Source organism: Chelonia mydas, chromosome 9 (assembly GCF_015237465.2).
Source record: "Chelonia mydas isolate rCheMyd1 chromosome 9, rCheMyd1.pri.v2, whole genome shotgun sequence".
Classification (NCBI taxonomy): Eukaryota; Metazoa; Chordata; order Testudines; family Cheloniidae; genus Chelonia; species Chelonia mydas.
The window spans coordinates 28,118,907-28,140,991 of record NC_057855.1 but is presented as its reverse complement, the minus strand read 5'-3'; the positions used below and the strand labels follow the sequence as shown (position 1 = coordinate 28,140,991).

General features: G+C 43.1%; 2 protein-coding genes across 7 annotated transcripts in view; one reads left to right on the top strand and one right to left on the bottom strand.

Moving 5' to 3' along the window:
* Positions 1 to 4,075, top strand: part of HPS3 (HPS3 biogenesis of lysosomal organelles complex 2 subunit 1) — a 36,730-nt gene extending 32,655 nt beyond the window's left edge. For all 3 annotated transcript variants that reach the window (XM_007057388.4, XM_037908265.2, XM_037908266.2), the window contains one exon: positions 549 to 4,075. In XM_007057388.4, the coding sequence (XP_007057450.4) occupies positions 549 to 676 (128 nt within the window). In that variant the 3' untranslated portion in view covers positions 677 to 4,075. The remainder of the gene's footprint in view (positions 1 to 548) is intronic.
* Positions 3,343 to 22,085, bottom strand: part of LOC102947659 (ceruloplasmin) — a 35,419-nt gene continuing 16,676 nt past the window's right edge. For 2 of the 4 annotated variants that reach the window (XM_037908263.2, XM_043522019.1), the window contains exons 9-19: positions 21,772 to 21,983; positions 20,964 to 21,114; positions 18,502 to 18,714; positions 16,580 to 16,787; positions 13,459 to 13,598; positions 10,135 to 10,263; positions 8,918 to 9,024; positions 7,943 to 8,159; positions 7,117 to 7,256; positions 6,284 to 6,446; positions 3,343 to 3,638 (exon numbers count right to left, since the gene is read on the bottom strand). In XM_037908263.2, coding sequence (XP_037764191.1) covers positions 3,568 to 3,638; positions 6,284 to 6,446; positions 7,117 to 7,256; positions 7,943 to 8,159; positions 8,918 to 9,024; positions 10,135 to 10,263; positions 13,459 to 13,598; positions 16,580 to 16,787; positions 18,502 to 18,714; positions 20,964 to 21,114; positions 21,772 to 21,983 — 1,751 coding nt within the window. In that variant the 3' untranslated portion in view covers positions 3,343 to 3,567. Of the gene's footprint in view, positions 3,639 to 6,269; positions 6,447 to 7,116; positions 7,257 to 7,942; positions 8,160 to 8,917; positions 9,025 to 10,134; positions 10,264 to 13,458; positions 13,599 to 16,579; positions 16,788 to 18,501; positions 18,715 to 20,963; positions 21,115 to 21,771; positions 21,984 to 22,085 lie in introns of those variants that run through there. The other 2 variants (XM_037908264.2, XR_006283613.1) reach the window with 2 other exon arrangements.

The following is a 22,085-nucleotide window of genomic DNA, read 5'->3' as shown; positions in this document are numbered from 1 at the left end:
CACTACTGGGTTGCCATAGAGTGCATGGCAGCAATCACTGTTAGAAGCATAAAAGTGGTAAACTTCTGTTGTCAGGTGCTCATTGTGTGACCATTATCCTCTCATTGTAATGGATATTAATTGGCCCAGGAGAGCCTACAATCAGATAGCTTTGTCTCATGGGCTGCTGCCAAAGTACCAACTGCTGTGTTACACCATCAGCATAGCTCTATTTTAATGCTTCCTTTCAATTTTATACAGCACTGAAGAGTGCTAGATGAGACCCACCTAGGATTTGGTGTTGTACGTTGAGGTGATTAGTTCAGATAGACGTTATAATGGTGTGTGTCTCAATACTTCATCCATAAACAACCCTGAATTGCTACCCTCGCTTCTCAAACTGTTCCCCAGTTGCCAAATGTATCTGCTGCTATTTGGATCTTTCTCTTAAAGCTACTGTAATCACAGTATTTAAATATTTTGCTGATTTAGTTACGTTAAAGATCAGCTCTATAGTGTGTTGCCCTTATACTATGTTTAAAATCATCTATATTTCTTTCCCTGTGCAGAAACTTTATCAGTGGTTGCCATGGAACTGGAACTAAGGGATTTCCTTAATGTTCTACCAGAGGATGGGACTGCAGCATTCTTCCTGCCACATCTACTTCAGTGCAGCAAAAGGAAATTCGTGACTTAAACACAATGAAAAATGTGGACTTGAAAGCACTGGAATAAATAGGCAAAACTAAATGGTGGAATTGTACGTGAAGTATTGTGGGAGTCCATCTACTTGCAAACTACCTGGGTATATTGTAAAAACTGGCCTTATATTGTATAATAAGAAGACAATCACCACTTGAGGTAGAGTATCAATTTTGTAAATTTAAGAAAAGCGTTCCCAGTGATAAAATGTCACTGATACTGGCAAATCGAAAGAATCCCTGTTTATCTTATGGAACTGAATATTGTGTTATTCAGCCAAATAGTTGACGAAGTTCAGACATTTCCTGAGTGAGAATGTATATTCTTAATGGAGAAAAATATAGCCAGAAGGAATATTGTACTACTTAAAGTTGCACAAAATTCTATCCCACTGTAGTGTTCATGTAAAAGGTGAAGTAGGGAATGGAAGCTGTCACTCCTGGATCCCATGTCTTCAGCTAGTTAGGCCCCAATCCAAAAATACGTAAGCTCATGGGTGTCTTTTTAAGCATGTGCGAAGTCTTATTGACTTGTTCTTCCAACTGGAATTTCTGGAGACTTGTCATGGACTTATAGATATGCACATGCTTGAGTAGTTCAATTGAATTCAGGTTGGAAGAACAAGTTAAGGGGACTGCTTGCATGCTTAGAGTTCTGCACATGGACAAGACTTTGCTGGATCAAGTCTTATTCATCAAATGTGTAGAAAGTGGTTCCCAAGAGAAATAACTATCTTTCGGTAAGTAGGTCACAGATGTTTTCTGCTGTTCATTTCCCCTTCTCCCATCACTATATTCAGTCTCTAATGGACAACAAGCATCTTCGCCTCTGGTTTACTTCTTTCCAGCTACATTATTTTCTAGATGGCCCACCAAACTAGCTGTCTTATGTCTTTGTTTTTACCATGCATTTTGAAAAGGGATCTCTCAATTACAGAGTCATTTTTTCCCCTCTGTTCTGAGTCGAAATGCCTTCTTGGTCTTTCAACTGCAATACAATTGGAAAAAAACTACTGTCATAATGATTGTATGAACAGTGATAATTAAGGTTGAGTATTTCATTTTCATTGTATGAAACTGTTTTCCAATATTCAATGGTAAGAGAAGAGTTCTTTTATACAATGTTACTAACAACTCTATTCTAAACAGCTGTGAGCTAACTGCAGTCAGACTATCACAATAAGGATCAACCATCTGAGAATCTAATTAGCTGACTAATTGGATTTCATATTGCAGTAGAGAGAACCTGGAGCGCTGGCCCTGGTGCAAGATTTGAGGCCTAACCCAGAAGCTGTGAACCAGTCAGGCCACATATTAAAGCAGATGCTTACAAGTCCACTGTCCAGTACATAAACGTGGCAAAGTTTTTGCTAGTGTACTAGACGGAATGGCTAGGGACAGCCCTGGGTGTGAAAGATATATCTGTCAGGAGTGTGGATTTTTCACAACCCTAACAGATGTAGCTATGGCGACCTAATCCCTGGTGTAGACAATGGCAGGCCAATGGAAGAATTCTTCTGTTAATCCACCTCCCCAAAATGTGGAAGCTAGGTCAACTACAGCAACGGGCGAACCTCTCCTGTTAGTGGAGTGAGTGAGTGTTTATATTGAAGCACTCCAGTGGTACAGCTGGAGCTGTGCCACTGTAGTGTTTTAAGTGCTGGTGTACCCTTACACTCCCAAACCGCCATTAGGAAGTATCCTCCAGATTCTAAATACTTAATTTAGGGCTTATCTACATGAAACACTTCACTGCAGACACTCACTACAGCAATGGGAGGGGCTCTCCAGTTGGCGTAGGTAATCCACCTCCCCACGAGGCAGTATCTAAGTCGACAGAAGAATTCTTCCATCAACCTAGCAGTCTTCACAGAGGGTTAGGTCAATTTAACTACATCAGTCGGGTGTGTGGATTTTTTCCAGTCACATAGCTGGGTCGACCTAACTTTTGAATGGGACCCAATCCAGTAGGTGCCCTCCGAGTATGCCTGACAGATCGGGTCCTGCCCGTGATTTCGATAGCTGAATGCCTTTCTTCCCTGGATGTGTGGATAGCTCTGGGGCTTAGGTAGGAGATAGGCACGTGGATGCCTAGAAGGAGGCAGCATTGCTCATACCCAGAGGCAGGAAGTTAGGCACCCAGGGACCTTTTACCTTGAAAAACTTAGGTGCTGAGTGAGTTCAGGCACCTTCAGTGCTGGATGGGCATTTTGTGGGTCACAGTGGAGCCAAAACTGGGAGTTAAGTAGTTCTGTGGATCCCACCTCACCTGCTTCATCAGTTCATTTCCAATTATGCCTGAGACACCCGTGACTCTTGAACTCTGGTGAAAGCAGCTGGGACAGAACTCTGTGAAACAGATTTTATGTTTTAATTTGTAGTCACACACTGTGGTGGGTGTTCACCCCACACCAGGCCCTGAAGGGGTTAAGGTGGCTAGTGTGGCCAATTAATTGTCTAACCTGCACCTGGAGGAGGAGCCAGGTGAAGCCCATCTGGACAGGAACAGCCAGGGCTTGTATAAAGCCAGGTAGCCGAAAGAAAACGGGACTGCAAGGAGGAGGGCTGCAGTCTCTGAGGCTAGGGAGAGAGGGGAGTTTGGCTCCAAGGGAAGGGCATACCTGGAGAAGGAGTCTGAGAAAGGCATTTTAGGAAGCAGTGGTCAATTATACAGGAGGGTTTTTTATTTATGCAAAGAGTAATTTATAGGCTATGTATTCACAGAGCTGTTCCAAACTATGATCCACGTGTTACCAGGGTTGTTCTTGTGGGCCAAATGATGCCTTTTGTGAACCAAGTTGAGAAAGGAAGTGGTCCAGATGTCCTTTCTTAAGAAGTGCTTCATCAAGTAAAGACTTTGGAGAATCCTTGTGATGAGCCAATTCCTTCATTCTGCTCTGGCTGTTTTGATTTTATGTGTGAACTGCTCAAACATCCTTGGGAACAAAGACTGTTGCTCTGCAAAGGGGAAAAGTGTTTCTGTAAAACCTCATATCAATGCAACAAGCTATTTTTTGTGTGTAAGAGAAGTAACACAAAATGATTTTTGTCAGTGCACCCATTTTCGGGAGAAGTTAGGATCCAAATCCAAAACCCCACCTTAAAATGCTGGGAGTTCAGACTGGGTTGTATGTTGTGACTTGAGTCAATCTCTGTATCATTATGAGGGATCCATTTTACTACGTAGGTGTGTAGGGTAAAATCTGTTTTATATATCTCACAGTATATTGTGTAAATCAACTTTTACTTTCTGTACAAGTCTGGTATAAGCTATACTTGTACTCTGTTTTCTAAACAAGATTTATTTACAAAAGTTAGATGCATTTTCTGGTATTCATGCTAAATCATGTACACTTTTAAATATAGATCAAGGGTTAAAGATGCTTTATTACCCAGTTTCTGGTATTTTTAATTGTGATGTTTACTATAAACTTAACATCTTTTACCCCTTTCTAACACAGGAAAGTTTTTAGGAGTGTTTTTTTAAAAATGGTGCTCATTTGAATTCAAAATAAGATTTAATCATTCCTCATATCTGCTCATGGTGTTTGTTTTAAATAGGAAAACTTTGTTTTTAATGAGGGCCCATTCTGCAAACCCCTTTTGTCTTTTGTGAGCAATCGCATGTGAGACAGATTTTTGTCTGAAGGATCAGATCTCAACTCTCTCATCTGGGGAGGGGAGGGTGGATAGGAAAAAACTTCACTACTATCTTCCTTTTATTATGTTGATGGCCAGCCTTCTCCTTAACTAAAATACCCTTCCAAGCATAAGAGATTTTTCCTGTTTCTTTGATCTGTTCTTCTGCCCATTGTCATATCCTGTACCTACAGACCCCTCCCAGACATTCATTTTCTCTAGTTTTGGGGGTGGGGTGGAAAGGGGAATCAGGCTTTTTCTAAAACAATTATTTTAAAAGTTCTGTTTTCTTTACCTTCCAGGCCCAAGCTAACCTTTTCTATATGATTAACACTCCCTTGTGAAAACATACTACTTTTAAAAAATTATTTTTATAGGGGCTTTTCAATTTTACATAACAGCTATGGGGAAAATATTTATATAAAATGCGTGAGAGGGCCTGCAATACTATAGAAATGGCATTACTTAGCTGTGGCAGCATTCCGTCTCCTAAATGAGAGTGAACACTGAAGGGATAATGTTTTTATTATACTTTCACTGGTGTGAGTCTGGTGTAATTTGACTGCCTGTAGGCCTAATTCTCTAAACACTTCTCCATGTGAGCAGTTCCATTGACTTCAATGGAATTATGCATGCATTTAGGTAAAGGGCCTTGGTAACTGCAAAAATGGGGCCTTAGCCCAGATTCACAAGTATAAATGAAATGACGATCTAAAGTGTATTTTTACACTCTAGATCATAATGGGTTGTTTGTTTGTATTACTGTAGTAACATCTTATCTCCCTTTGATATCCGTAAGAGTTAGCAGGAAGCTTTTGCTAAACCTTAATTGTAAAAACTTCATTTAAGAGTTTGGATTTTTGTTAGAGATCATTAGAAACCAGGCTAATGTTTTCAAAAGGGCCTAAATCTCATTGAAAGTCAAGAGGATTTAGGTGCCCAAGTTTAGGTGCCCAAGTCCCCTAAAACTAATCCAGCAGTGCTTAGAAAATACATTTAAAATGGCATATTTTATAAGACAATTCATGAATTCTATATGCTCCACCCAAATATTTGACTTTCCTGTTTACAATAACTTTTTTCTTTTCCTTTGGCTTAGAATTACAGTAATATCTCTCTCACTTGGGAATATATAAGCTACAGATTGATTAAAAGTTTCTGGTACAGGGCCAGAAATAGAAGTTTGTTGCCAATGGAATTGTATGTATTCAGCTGCTTGTGGGATCAAGTCTTTTATCCGCTTTAGTTGCCCCTGCTTACACATGGAATGAGATTCTCACCCCTACTCTGGGCCTTTTAATGCCTGAGAAGACTGTCAGAAAGGCAAAAAGAGGATTTAAAATCCTGTGATGCATCGGGGAATTCCTCCCTGGATGCAGGAACTGAGAACGACAGCTGCAGGCTGTGTTCCAAGGCTGCCCGTGTAAGCCTTAATGTAGGGGTTGTGTTGGGGCAGGGCCTTGGCATGTAGCACTGTGGAGATTCTGGGTAGTGTTACCCACAGGGCAGCCAAAGGGGGCTGCTGTAACTTATTGGTGGTATGATAGTGCCTAGGAGTCCCTACTGAACTACGCACTGTACAAACACAAAATAAAATTGACAATCATTGTCCCAAAAAGCTTACTTAGATAACTGACCCCTTCTCCCCTAGGCTGTCTAAATTACACTGGGGGCTGCCCTGGCCCAGGTTTCTGGAGCACTCGAGAATCAGGAGTGCAGGGGTTGCTTAAAGTTACCTTAACATGCCCATCTCTCTGGCTGTGAATTCTGTGCTGCACCTACAAGAGCACAGAATTTCACCCAGGGCTAAATTTGGTCTTTTGTAATACACTCAGGCCTTCTCATCTCTCTTCTTCCCCATGGGCCTGATAACCTGCTGCTCAGCACCTCTTGGGATATGGCCTATATTCAGTAATACGTCCTTAAACATGTCCCTCTGATTGATCTAGGTTAGCCAGTCTTACCTTCTTTGGGGAGCACTGTGTAGGTAGTTTCCATGCCACCATGGATATGGTCAGTCACATGACAGTGCAGTAACCAGGTGCCAGGGTACTTTGGAAGCATTTCCACAGTTTGAAATGTGCCAGGGAAAAGGTCAAAGACATCAGCCCGGTAAACTCCAGTGCGCTTCAAGGGGAAAAACAACAATAGCAATTACACCTATGTAATGGATAAATACACAGTGCTGCATCGATAGATGGCTGTACAATGGGCTACATTCTCCTCAGACTTACACAGGTGCGCACACTCTCACAGAAGTCATTCAGTGTTCTTAACAGGACTTCTAATGGGATTAAGTTTTGGCCCAGTATGTTAGAGAGACAAGGTGGGTGAGGTGATATCTTTTCTTGGACCAACTTCTGTTGGTGAGAGACACAACTTTTGAGCTTACACAGAGCTCTTTCTCCAAGTATGTCAACTCCAAAGCAGCCTCACTTCACAGAGCCATTAATTCATATGTTCATAGATCTTCCTTTCAGAATTTTTAATAAAAAAATTTAACTAGGACAACTGTGTGAGGGGGTGGGAGAAGCACAATTTTCATATCATGAGTGTGGCAACTTGGAGATAAATTGTGGAGGTAGCATGAGACACGTACCTATACTAAATCCCATAATCAAACGTTATCTTGTCTTCTCTTATATAAAGGTATCTTGGTCTGAGCAAATATTTTTTATATATAAATACTGTAAATTCAAGTTACAGGACTGTAGCTTAAGATTGTAACATCTCATTCCCCCATAATCCTCATGAAAAGAGTGAGCACAGTAAGAAATGAACATAAAAGGAATTTTACCTTATAATCAAAGCTATGGCCATGGAAATGTGCTGTATGCATGTCTACTTCATTCCCCATTCCCATCAGGTACCAGCTTACTTTATCTCCAACATGCATTGTAAGACCATGTAAGTTTCCAAACAGTTTTCCATTAATGGCTGGGGAGAGGGGGATACAAAACACATTTTGTTTTATTGTTATCTAGGTTTTAATGGCAGAGGAATTTGAGAGTTTAATGCTAGTGGTAGGCAATCAGAACTACTTTGAATGTCCCTTAAAAAAATAAAGGCACTGACTGAATGTACTGTCCCTATCAAATAAGAAAACCTATGAGGATAGGATCTGATGATATGATACATCCCACATTTGCTCAGTGGGAAAAGAGGCTAGAGAGTGCTCTACCCTAGCATGGGGATAATACTGTGAGGTCTTGTGAATCTTCAGCTCCTGTGGAACGCAGAATCAAAGCTCTCAGGAGATGCTCAGTACCTTTCAGGATTAGGCCTTATATTAGCACTTGGCCCAACATGTTGAAATTTAACAATTGATTTTAGGGATTAGAATTTCAACGTGGATAACTTTATGGGTAAAAATAGAATATGATAAAACCATAAAACTGTATTTCAGTATTTTTATTTAAATGGAACTTAAGCATATGCTTAAGTGCTGTCCTGCCAAATAAGGGTTCTTGCCTATCTGAGTAAGGCTTGGGCCTCATAACTGGACATCTATTAAAGCTTGGAAAGTCACATATACACCCAGAACCAAAAGATCACAGATTTCAGAAACAAATTTGACAGCCACAGATATCAAAGATACAGTGAAATGAAACTGGGAAACGTACCATGCATTTTATTGCTTTCAATAAATTCCTCATCTTCTTTGTTTACTTTGTCTGGATTGGCAGAATAAGTTTTGATATTTTCATCTAAGTACCAAGACTCGTTTTCATCAAAAACCATAAAAAGAAGAGCAAATTCAACTCTCTTTGTCAACAGAAATGTGGGCAAATACTGCTTGGGACAGACAACAAGCGTCCCTATTAATCCACTGTACGTATCCTGAAAACACAAAAACAAAATTCTCATGGGTGTCTTATCTAAGTAGAATGGGCTTTAATAGCGGAGTGGAATACTCATTAGTAACAACATCACTACCGAGGATGAGAATGCATTTCTGCTGGCATTTGGTAATTGACAATTGAACGAGGAAATCTCACAGATAAAGAGGAGGGTTATTAATTTAATCCTGGGGCAGCACAAGGTGCAATACAGCATAAACAGCGACTGTTTCTTCTCTCCGTCTATTGTAGTTGGTGCTAGAGTTAATGTTACAAAACAGCTTCAATTTTAATCCTGTTTTAACTTGCTTGTCTCTCTTTCCAAAATTCATTAGAGATATTTTTGTACTTGGTCTCCATTCCAGGGTGACTTCAACTAAACACACATGCAATAACCCTCTGTTTTCAGATTTTTTTTTTTTTTGCACTGTTGTGCTCAATTTGCATGTGGCAGTTTTCCATGCAAATGACCAATTACATATTTGCTCCATTAATGTAATCAGCTCTTTCAAGGATTTTTAGGATGGTTGCTTTAAATATTAGTTTAGGCTAACCAGTACATAATAGCAGGAATGCAGTGAAATTACAAACCAGTAACTCAGTATGGAATTATTATGCCCTTTAAAGTAATAAGTCTGCCTAAATAGCAGCGGTAGCAGGGGCTTTGCTTTCATCAGAGAAAACAGAAAATGGAAGAGTTCAAACTCCTTTCCTTTTCACTGTAAAGGAATTTTTGTTTAACTGTCATTAGAAACGTACCTTAACTTTATCCACAACTGAGTAATAGGCCCAAGGAATACAGGAGGGATCACCTTTCCCAGAACCAGATCGGTCAGGGATTTTCCAGATGTAGGTTCTTGTTTCACCTGAATTAAGTACATATTAGTGTATTTTAAAGGTGTACTCACTTTATTCACCCAGTCCACAACTTTATTTATTCAAAGAAGCTGATGGCAACTGATTCAAAGGATGTTGTCAAGGATTTTAGGTCTAAAAAATTGACCAAGTTGATGGGGGTTTTCCCCCGTCCTCACTTGACAATGAAATCATGCTTTGCAGGATATTTTAACAAACAACCCAGGGCATGATACAATTCATTGCCCTTCAGGAAACGTTATCTAAGAAGTTGTCCTGAAACAGATGGTATTTTAATTTACAGTTTATTTTTGCCATGAACTTCCTCTTCTTGAGTGCAGCTGTGGCTGACTCATTTGTTGTTATTTCCCTTCTGCAGATACTTGAACTCTTGCTCAAATCCCTTTGTGTGATGCCACTATTCAGTTCTGCCACTTCTTAACAAAGGAACCCTGCATTCTATGAAGAAGACAGAGAACCCAGAATAACTTTTGAAATAACAGAGATTGCACAGGCCAAATCATGCTGTTCTTAAATTGCCAAATCTATTTTCTTCAATGGGAGACTTGCCTGTTTAAGGACTGTGAAATGTGACTGCAGGATCTGGCACTGTATTTCTAAGGCCAAGTCTACGCTAAAAAGTTAAATTGACCCAGCTGCGATGCTCAGGTTGTGAAAAATCCAAACTCCTTAGTTAAGCTGTCCTAACCCCTGGTGTAGATAGCGCTAGTTTGATGGACAAAGTCTTCTGTTGACCTAGCTAGTGCTTCTTGGGAGGTGGATTAACTATGGCAACAGGAGAACCCCTGCCATCACTGTAGTGAGTGTCAGCACTGAAGTGCTATACCAGCACAGCTGCAGTTGTCCCACTGTTGCATTGTAAGTGTAGCATAGCTTAAGATACAGCGCAATAATTGTAAATGAGGAGCGTTAAATGCTAATTAACTAATAGTTCTATGAAAATATTATAACTGATTGTATTTTCATGAAAGCAATACCACCTTAGTAAAATTGCGGTGGCTGAGTGGAAGAAGGGGTTTTTTGGGTCCCCCCCCCCCCAAGCCTTTATTAAATAGCTTGAAGTTTGCTGTGAGCACAGTGGAGTAAGTGATGTGGTTTACCTGGCTGAGTTACAGCAACAGTGGAACTGTCCGTTTTCACTCCGTGGGCATGTATAGAATAAGGTCTCGTGGCCAAATTCTTAAAAACAATTGTAACTTTATCGCCAACGTTTGCGAGAAGTAAAGGACCTGTTGGGTTGAAAAGAAAGACAAATCTTTCCCAGCTCGAAAGATGGTCACACTAGTAAAAAGGCCGCTTCTTGTGTTATGTGTGAACATGCAGCAGAAGTAGGCATGAGGTCTCTACTCTAATACCTAGCCCAGGAAAACTGAGTCCAAACCTGGTGAATTATTCATTATGGAAAGAGTAGATTCAGTAAGCACAAATCGTGTGTGTGTAATAATTGTAAATTGTTTATTAGACTCAGATTAAGGCCAGAAGGAACCATCCTGATTATCTAGTTTGACCTCTTGCACATCACAGGCCACAGAACCTGTCCCATCCACTCCTGCAATAGGCCCATAACCTCTGGCTGAGTCACTGAAGTCCTCAAACCTTGATTTTAAAGCCTTCGAGTTACAGATAATCCATCATTTACACTAGTTATAACCAGCAAGTGACCAGAACCCCATGCTTCAGGGGAAGACAAAAAAACCCAGGGTCTCTGCCAGTCTAACCTGGGGGGAAATTCCTTCCTGACCCAAAGTATGAAGATGATTTAGACCCTGAGCATGTGGGAAAGACCCACCATTCAAAGCCCCAAAAGAATTCTCTCTAGTAACTTGGAGCCCTCCCCATTTAGTGTCCCATCTCCAGCCACTGGAGATATTTGCTAATAGACACAAATGGTATATGCCATTGTAGGGAACACTTTATTATCTCCTCCATAAAACTTATCAAGCTCAGTCTTGAAACACGTAAGGCTTTTTGCACCCACTGACCCCCTTAGAAGGCTGTTCCAGAACTTCATTTCTCTAATGGTTAGAAACCTGAGTCTCACTTCAAGCCTAAACTTGTTGATGGCCAGTTTCTATCCATTTGTTCTTGTGCCAACATTGGCCCTTAATTTAAATAACTCCTCTCCCTCCCTGGTGTTTCTCAAACCCCTGGTCTACACTGTGAGGGGGGGTGGGGAATCAATCTAAGTTACTTAACTTCAGCTACGTGAATAACATAGCTGAAGTCGACGTACTTAGATCTGCTCGCCGCGGTGTCTTCACTATGGTGAGTCGACTGCTGCCGCTCCCCCGTCGACTCTGCCTGTGCCTCTCGGCGGGGGAGTACAGGAGTTGACGGGAAAGTGCTCGGGGATCGATTTATAGCATCTAATTGACCCCCCCCCGCCCCCGCTGGATCGATCACTCCCCGCCAATCAGGCGGGCAGTGTAGACATACCCGCAGATGTGTTTACAGAGAAGAATCACATCACCTCTTGGCTTGTTTAGCTTAACAAAACAAAAGCTAAGGCCTGGACTACACGGCGGGGGGGTTCGAAGTAAGATACGCAACTTCCGCTATGCTATTCGCGTAGGTGAAGTCAAAGTATCTTAGTTCGAGTTATCTGGCTGTCCTCATGGCGGTGAGTGGATCGCAGCGGCTCCCCCATTGACTCCACTTACTCCTCCTGCCAAGGTGGAGTACAGGCGTTGATTCGGAGATCGATTTATCATGTCTAGACGAGACACGATAAATCGATCCCCGATAGATCTGCTGAGCCGGCGGGTAGTGAAGACGTACCCTTAGATCCTTAAGTCTCCTCCAGTAAGGCACGTTCTCCGTTACTCTGATCATCCTAGTAGCACTTCTCTGCACCTGATCTAGTTTGAATTCATCTTTCTTAAACCTGGGAGACTAGAATTGCACACAGTATCCCTGGTGAGGTGGTCACCAATGCCTTGTACAATGGTAACAACACTTACCTATCTCTACTGGAAATACCTCACCTAAAACAGACTAGGACTGAATTAGCCTTTCATGGTCACATCACATTGGCAGCTCATTATCAGCCTGTGACTGACCAGTATACCCATGTCCCTCTACTCCTCCTCTGTTACGTCTAAGTCCCCAATTTATAGCAAAAAGTCTTGTTGTTCATCCCTAAGTGTATGACCTTGCACAATTTAAATCTTATCCCACTCCTATTACTCCAGTTTTCAAGGTCATCCAAATCTTCTTGTATGATATTCCAGTCCTTCTCCATATTGGCAATACCTCCCAACTTTTGTCATCTGCAAATTTTATTAGCACACACTGTCTTTTTGTGCCAAGGTCATTAATAAAAATGTTTAAAAGATTTTAGCAGACCTACCCCTGTGGAACTCCACTAGTAACCTCCCTCCTGACAGTTCACCTTGCAGTATGACCCACTGTTAGTGTTATCAGGTGTCCGGTTTTCGACACCTGGAACTGACCAGGCCATTAAAAGTCCCGTTGGCAGGCTCCCTACCTGTCTGCGTGCGGCTTCCTGCAAGTGGCGACATGTCCCTTGGCTCCTAGGTGGAGGGGTGGCCACCTGGGCGGAGGTAGAGCACAGAGCCACCTGGCCACGCCTCTGCTTAGGAGCCAAGGGACACTTCGCCACTTGCGGGGAGCTGCCTGATGTGAGCACTGCCTGGAGCCCGCACCCCTCACCTCCTCCTGTGTCCCAACCCCCTGCCTCAGCTCGGAACCCCCTCCCACACTCCAAACTCTTCTGCCCCAGCCCAGAACCACTCCTGGACCCCAAATCCCTCATCCCTGGCCCCACCTCAGAGCCCACACCCTCAGCCAGACCCTGCACCCCTAGCTCCTGCCCCAGCCTGGATCTACCTCCTGCATCCTGAACCCCTCATCTCTGGCTCCAGCCCAGAGCCTGTACCCCATCCCACACCAGAACTGCACCCAAAAGCACAGATTATAATGCAATGTGATAGTTGAAGGTGTACGACAGCAGCTTAAAAACAACTGATGATTTCAACTAATGGACACAGCTGATGTATTACTCTGACCAATATTTTCAAACCTGTGTCTGACGTGACTCACCTAAGTAGGTAGCCTAACTTTCAAAGGTGCTGAGCATCTGTAGCTCTCATTGAAATCCGTATGGATTTAGCTATCCAATCTTAGACCAAATCTGAAAACAGTGCTGTATGTACCTTAAATATAATGCATGCGTTCATAAATTGGGATTTCCTCTTCTACTGCAAACACAGGTCCAATCTCACTTACATCTATGTAAATCAGGACTAATTACGTTCAAGTCCGATGGAGGTATACTGGTGTGAGTAGAAGCAGGCCCAGTGTTGTTCTGCTTATTCTCTAGTTTGTCTTGTAGAGTAGAAATCACTGTATTCGGATTCATAAAGTCTGCATTTCTGTCAGGTCTAAATTTATTATGACCATACCTAAAATTTCCAGATGCTGCTGCTCCTCTGCCCTTTCCTTGGGAGTGCTGAACGTGCTGTCTGTGTATTTCCTATAAACAACTTTCTTGTACTTCGAACCAATGAACTTATCTTCTTTATTTAAAAATGGATTTCCAGGGCTAGAGGAAAGGAGACAAACTCAGGAATTCAATAAAAGCCTCTTTCTATGTTCTTACAGCATCCTTCACAACAGTATGTCAGGACCCTGTACAGTTAACCATAATAAAATTGCAAACACAGCTAAATACTACAGTAAATGTACCACTGAATTGGCTATTTCTACTGTACAAATATTTTTTGTTGTGATGTGCCTCTGGACCGTAAAGAAAACAGCCACTGGGAAAAAGCTAGAATCTCAGCAGAGATCAGGAGGCCTACAACTACAAAGATTCAAATTCAGCAGGGTACTTACGCAGGTGAGCATTGACTTCAATGGACCTGAATGACTTGTGTATTTAAACAGTGGGTCCCTGCCCATGTATCCAGCTGAGCTGAGACCCTGGTCATTTTGTTTGGGGTTAGTTTGATACAGAAGCTGTTCTCGCCAGAAGCAGCTTTGGCACCTAAACCGCCTCAATCTTGGAGGGGGGCTCCCAGCTTTGGATCACAAGCAGACATGGGTGCTGCCACACCGCTGGTTTGAAGCGGTTTCTATCATATACAGGATTTATGGTTTGGTTAAATCGCTCTCAGCACCCTCACAATGCAAATTGTTCCAGCATCCCTGCAAGCAGAGAGAGGTGCCTCGCTGCAGCCTGCAATTCAGTGCCTGTGACACTTTCTCAGGGTACCCCGGACTGTGGGTCACCATGTTCCCCCGGTTTGAGCATTGGCCTGCTAAACCCAGGGTTGTGAGTTCAATCCTTGAGGGGGCCATTGAGGGATCTGGGGCAAAAACTGGGGATTGGTCATGCTTTGAGCCGGGGTTGGACTAGATGACCTCCTGAGGTCCCTTCCAACTCTGAGATTCTGTGATTCTGTGATTCCCAACCCCCCTCCTCAGTGAGAGAGTCTTGCTGATGTTAAACTTCATACGTGGGTCAGCTCCCTGACACTGTCCGTTAGCCACCAAAACAAAATCCTCAGGGCTCTGCGAGCCCTTGCTTTGCCTTGGAGATTAATACTTGGTGTATTCTAGGCCCCAAACACCTCAGAAGCGTCCATCCCCCTGTTGTGTCCAGTCCCCTCCACAGACACTCTCAGTAATTATCAGGTTTGTTAGTATACATGCACCAGCTTCTTTGATTCAACTGAGTATCAGCTCCATTATAACACCTCAGCACTGTAATCTGTTTATACTGAAAGCAAGTATAAGTTAACAAAGGTTAAGATTTTAAGAGTGAGAAAGGGTAATATGAAAAGGAGGACTTGTGGCACCTTAGAGACTAACAAATTTATTTGAGCATAAGCCTTTGTGAGCTGTAGCAGTGTGATACCAGCTTTCATTTGATACTTGATAAAAGATGCTATTTATGGATGAATGCCATGAAAGCAATGTGTTAGTTGTAGTGAGTTTGTCAGGCCAACTAGGAGTTGCTGACAGAGTAATGCAGTTGGCACCACTGGGCCTCTGTGTCACAGCACTGACCCTGTGGGAGGCGTATGCCTTAGGATCCCCCTTAGTGGCATCTCCTATTGGCTAGCTTAGATGGCTCCCCACACTGGCTTTTGTGGATCCCATATTTAGGTATCTATCTCTTCCCATTCATTGTACAGGGAACCTGGGCAGCTATAACTCAGTCTTTGTGGATTACAGTAATTTTCAAGGTGCCCAAAAATTAGGTGTTGCAATTCTTAATGTCCCAATACCTAAATCCCTTTGTGGACCCAGACCCAAGTGTCCCCAGGGATAGGAAGAAGCCTGCAGAGCTCTGCATGGACTGAGAATTGCTGGAGAACAGGGTAGTTAATTGAAAAAACAATGAAATGGCGGGTGTGGGGACAGCTGAATGAAAATATGAGCAAACTAACAGGTGTAAATATAAACAATTACTTGGTATATTTCAATAGCCTTGCCTGGAATTGGAAGCCAGACAAATTTTTAGTAGGCAGTGAATACCACGGCTGGGACTCAGTCACAAAACACCCTAGCTCTCACTGACATGAGCTCATAACTGGGGCAAACTAAACAATCAGCTGACTGAGGCAATAAGAATAGTCGTAATAGTAATCCATCTAGGCTAAGGCTTCATAGTGATGCAGGTCTGGTTATGGTGTAACAGTTCTCTTTAAAATAAAGGAATTTATACATATGTGGGAAGTAAAGAAGAGAAGGGTCATTCTCCTTGGTAAATGTTTACCATCTAAAGCGTGCATGGGGTTCTCCAAGCAAGTAGGTAAGATGTTACATATAAGTGTTTGTGGCATTATGTACCTCAACACCCCCATATTCACCAGTGTCATGTAATTATGATATATGTTTTGTACAAAGTATGTCATGTGAGGTGTTATAGAAAAGGTCATGATCTGCTGAAACCTACTGTTCCGTCAAAATATGTATATCATTAGTGGGTATGAAATTCAGATTTTGCTGTATGGTTGTTGAAATATGTTGTAAGTTTGGGAGTCTCCATTGCTAGTTCTTTAGTGACAACAAAGGTGGTAAGCCACACCCCGGCAGGTGTTACACGACCATTAATCAGCAGGGGAGTTGTAAACAAGGGTTTTTACAATTCTGTAAAAGAAGCACCACACAGTTGGGATTGCTCAACCCTGTGACACAAGGCCCACCAGGATATGCCTGGGCTAGTTTCTTTCCAGGGCTAGTTTCCTCCCGCCCACCACCCATAACCATAACAAGTTAGGCCTTGTCTACACTGGCACTTTACAGCACTGCAACTTTCTCTCTCAGGGGTGTGAAAAAAGGGGAGCGCAGCAAGTTTCAGTGCTGTAAGGTGACAGTGCCCCAGCACGGGTAGCTACCCCCTCATGGAGGTTTTTTTTGTGTGTGTTTGTTTTTTAAAAGAGCGCTAGGAGAGCTCTCTCCCAGTGCTATGCCGTGACTACACTAGCAACGCTACAGCGCTTTAGTGTTGCTAGTGAAGACGTGCCCTTAGTCTCAAATATGTTGGTGATGGGGTTTTTGGATATTCATTATTACCTTTCCTCATGGAATTCATGCCTCTCATGTTCCCATGTTCTGCTGGGAGAATAGTCCCATTCAACTTCCACTGCTGCAATATAGTAAGTCTTTTCATGTAAATATAGCGATGGAAACAGATTCCACCAATCGCATTTTTTCACTTTGTATTTCTGTTTCATGCCCCCCGTGTAGTGATCTGTTGTCAAGCACTCCACTTCAAAAACCCCTAGAGAGAGACAGACAGAGACACACACATAACAAGCAAGGAGATTAAAAGAAAACCTGCACAGATAGGAACCCTCAATCTATGTGTCCTCTATGTCTGTGCTGTATCACCTGTGTTGATTTAGACTATAAACTCCTTGAAACACAGACTATAAGCTCTAGCAACATGCAAGGTGCTTGTCCAATGGTCCTACTCAGTAGTAAAGTTAAACACGTGTAAATACTGGCAGAATTGAGGCCTTAGATTGTGCTAGCCCCCAGCCCTCTCACAGAAATAGGTACCGAAGGAAGGTCCCAATCTCTCTGTTTAGCAATTCCCAGGAGAGGAGTCAAGCAATTTGGGCACCTAAGTAGCTTCCCACTACATACACAACAGTTGTAAGTGGTGGGGGATCCCCCCACTTATTGGTTAAAGCTGGTTGTCTAGGATGTAAGTTTAGTTTTTAATTCCCTCTGTGCCAGAGGTGGGGGAAAGGATTTGAGCAGGGGTCTCTGACCTCTCAGGAAAGTGCACTGATCACTGAGCTATGGGATATTCTGATGTGGGGCTCTCCCAGTTTGTCCTGGTGAAGCTCTTTCCCTATAGCTAAATAATGAAACAGTGATTTGAAGCAGGGGTACTGGAGCCAGGGTCTCCCACTTCCAAGGTGGATTTCCTAACCACAAAGTCATTTTTTCTCTCTCTTTGAGACCCAATGAGTGTTCCATTGTGAATAAATACTTAGTAGTCAGAGGCTGCCTACCAGATCTGGCCCCGTGGAATAGGCAAAATAGGCAGCTGAATGCCTGTCTTCCCTTGGTTTGTGGATTGTTCTGGAGCTTAGGTGGGAGACGTTCCTGCCCAGAGACAGAAACATAGGTAGAGGGAACTTCTATCCTGAAAACTTAAGTCACTGAGTGAGTTTAAGAGCCTACAGGGTTCACTGTGATCCACAAAACCCTGCTGGAGCCAAAACTAGGATTTAGGTACCTAAACCCAAGATTTAAGTGTTTGAACCTTTGGATTTGGGCCAACATCTAAAACTGTTCTCAGCTTTATACCTTCTTTCAGTCGTCATGTTCTGTAGTAAGCAATGCTCCATAAAGTGGCGGTCTTTCTGGGGACCACTTTGGAACAGAATCACCTTCTCTTTGCCTAGCAACTCATTGCCTGGTTCAAATTGACTAGATTGTGGCCTGACCTACACAGCCAGGCAAGGATGCAAGGAGATTCCACTTCCCGCTCTTCTGTGCCACTGCATAACCTCCGGGCACCTTGGGTTTGGGGTCAGAAGGACCTGCATACCAACTACCCCCTGCAAGCAAGAAGGCAAGGAGTGGGTAGAGTTTTGATTCCAGCTGTGTGCTGGCCAGCACAGCCTAGCTGGTGCAGGGAGAAGTGGGGGAAGCAATCTACTATTAGTAATGGGAAATAGGGAACAGGGAAAGACTTGTATCTGCCTGAGATATGATTCCTTCCCTGTGCTGCTTCTGGGAAGCAAAACTACACACACCTTTCACAGGGCATAATGTACAAGCACAATCTACTGCTAAAATGTGTCATTTTGCAAAGCACTGGGAGGACTCCACTGGCTACTGGTGGTCCATGGTTCATTGTCAGAGAACTACTGCCATAAAATGATTAAACAATGGATTTCCTGGTCTAAGCTGCTAATATTACTTTTGCTATGGTAGATGACTATATCAGAGGATGGTAAGGATGGTCATTTATTCACCTTCAGTGTCAGGCTCCATAATAGCTGTAAGAGTGGTGTGTGGAAACAGGTTTGTTGTATCCCTTCTTGTTCCTTTAGTTAGGAAAGTGTTTTCTGAGAAGTAGATCCCATGAATATCAACCTCCGATCCCAAGCCAATCAAATGCCAAGAAACAGTGTTTCCTTTACACATCTCAAGGCCAGGCTGGTTTCCATACATATATCCATTAATAGCTACAGAAAGTTGTGAAAGCCAAAAGTATTCTGATTAGCGCATGTAACACATTCTCTGTTGCATCCATATTTAGTAACATATGTGGGATAATGTGATTTCCTAGTCTGGCAAAATGTATCATTGTCCTCTTCTATCATTGTCAGAACAAAGCAACTTCTAAACTTTCTAGTTCTTATAAATCAAATATTCAATAACTTTGAATTACATACTTTATTTTCTTTGAAAGTATGAGTCTGATATGAAAAGCCATTGGGAAAATGGAACCGTTTTATTCAACAGATCAGCTTCCTCTGTGTATTCAGGAACACATTTGCAGACACTACTGACTAAAATACAGTTTCACTGCTTTATACTTCAGTTATCACATCAGGGCTAATACAGCTAAGAGAACGAAACGGATTCTATTCCTTCTTGGGTATTAAATGTAATTAAAGGTATGTCTTCACTAGCAATGTTAAAGCGCTGCTGTCTACACTGCCAGTTTACAGTGCTGAAACTTGCAGCACTCGGGCGAGGGTGTTTTTTCACACACCCATAAGTGAGAAAGTTTCAGCGCTGTAAAGTGGCAGTATAGACCAGGCCTACATGTCAGTTAGCTACACCTGTGCAAACCTAGCAAAGGCAATGGAGCTGCACAAGTGTCACGGAGGGCCTAATTTCAATGCAATGGGAGTTGCACAGGTGTCAATGAGACCAAAATTGGCTTGCTGAATTTGGTGATGAGGCACAAAAAATAAACAAATACTTGATGCCCAAGTCGCAACTAGAGCATGCAGAGCTAGTAATTTGGGGAGGGGGAGAGGAACACATCTTGAAATCTAAATGTATTTGATCTAGAAGCTATTGAACTCCATCATGAAACTCCATCATGCCATTGTTAAAGACTCAGTTTGTCAGCTGGGGCTGAATTGGGAAGCAGTGGCCGATAGATAAGCTGTTTGAAGATACTTTACTTTACTGTACATTAGGGGAGTTGTAGACTATAACAGAGTACAAACACATCCTCAAACTGTTACTTAAGTGACCTTTATCCACCATACAATGGATCCACTATAAAGATGTTAATCCTCAATGAATGCTTAATATTCAGTTTGCATTAATTAATATACAATAATATTCTTCGTATATCTACACCAGTTGGTTAAACTGTACCAAGTACGATCTTGTCCCTTGCTGCAATCTGCTAGTGAGACATTTTTAAATACTTATACACTGTTGTACTGCAAAAGAGCTTTTTACAAATAATTCCTTAAAAATAATTGAACCACATTTTCAAAATAGTCTGAATGAAGCCTCTAACTTTCTATATAGAAACATGTAGAAGTGTAATTCTGCACACACTATAATTTGCTTGAACTGAGATAAGGGGGGTGAGTGTGTGTGAGAGAGAGATACTGACAACATGCTGTATAAAGTACACCTCTACCCCGATATAACATGGTCCTCGGGAGACAAAAAATAAAATAAATCTCACTGTATTATAGGTGAGACTGTTATATCAAACTTTCTTTGCCCCCCCCCCCCAGTTCCTTATTCCCTGACAGTCCCCTACAGAGACCCCCTGTCCCTAATCATCCTCAGGACCCCACCCCCTATGCAACCCCCCTGTCCCCTGACTGCTCCGACCCCTATCCACACTCCTCATCCCCTGACAGGCACTCACCGGCAGGAAGCGGAGCAACGTGGCCCCAGCCCGCTCCACTCCACCACCTCTCAGCCGCAGCACTCCGCTTCCCGATGCCGGTGAGTGCGGGGACGCTGAGGAAAGGACAACCCCCGTACTCACCTGCGGCGGGAAGCGGAGCACAGTGGCTGGGAGCTGACGGGAGCGGAGAGGGCTGGGGCCAGGCTGCTCCGCTTCTGCCGCTGCCGGTGAGTGCGGGGCGGGATCCCTTCCCCCAAGCCCCCTCCCCCGAGCGACACAGCTGGGGTCGGGGCGAGGGAAGCGCAGCAGGCTTCTCCCGACCCCCTGCTAATCTCCCGGGCCACTCTGGGACTGCGGGGCCCCCAAAAGTGCCCCCCCACAGCTCCTGCCTTCCAGACTCTGGGGCAGGAGCCCCTGACCGCCTCCGAGACCCTCTGCTCCTTATCGAACCCCTCGGCCCCAACCCGGCCCCCTTAACACGCTGCTCAGAGCAGCATGTCAGAGCTTTACCGCATTCTATGCGAACCCGTGTTATATCGGGTCACGTTATATCGGGGTAGAGGTGTATTTGCCTATTTAGTTATAATAAAGTTAAGTCCTTACAGTGCATCTTGTTGGACTCCTGGAAGTCCTCATCTTCCTTGTCAATGTCATTAGGCTTTATTAGAAACATCAAAATGTTATCATCCAAATACCAGCTCAGATTCTCATCAAACACTGTAGCAAGTAGGAAAAACTCCTTGTCTACATTTTTCTGGGGATAAGAACCAGCACAAACAGAAAAATACAAATGAGTAAACTAAAGGACAGCAAAGGGCTTCTATTGGTAAGTTACTTTGTGAATATAACTTACCATAAGGGAGAGCAACATAAATATGGATGGATGGATAGAACCTTTCATCTGAGGAACTCTAAACTCTCTAGCCATCCTACCTGGTCTGTAGCTACCCACACGCTTCTGTCAAACTGTCCCATTACTGACCTGCAGAGACCACCTCTAGAGATGAGGAGGAACCTCAGTATCTATATCATTCAAGTCCCTGGACTCCCTGCTGAGATTTGCCAGCCAGGATGCCACTTGGTGCCAGTGGTGGTGGCTTTGTGATGTGTACGTCAGCCCATCAGGAACTGGACTGGACCCCACATTTCATACTGTCCAACAAACACCCATTAAATAGTGACAATCTTTAGTTACTGCTTACCATGATCTAGAAATAGCCCATTCCCAGTTCTCTTCTGCATAATCCCACCACCCCAAACAAACAAGACAAACATCCTCCCACTCACCCCCACAAAAAACACCCCAAAGGAAAGCGTGTTTAGCCTGGCAGGCTTTTGAAGTCACAGTTCAGGAAGGGAAAGCAGATTGGGTTGGAGTGATGTAAACACTTTCACTTTCTCCTTGAGTTACCTGTTTCCCAGAGGGAAGCAGAGTTCCTTTCCTGCATACTAAGAGAGGGCCCACAAGGCCAGAGTTGGTGTCTTTGACTGAATCTGCAGCTGAATAGTAAAGCCAGGTTAAGCAATCTGGATCTTCCTGGGTGGGACCCACATCTTCTGACACCTTCCACTCGTACGTATATGTAGCACCAGGACTCACGTGTGAAGAAGGCGCTTCAGTGCCTGTTATAAAATCAGCATTAAAAATCAAGCTCAATAGCTAACCTCCCGGTCATAAACACAATTACTTATATCACAAATGCACCAAAATATACAATTGCTTGT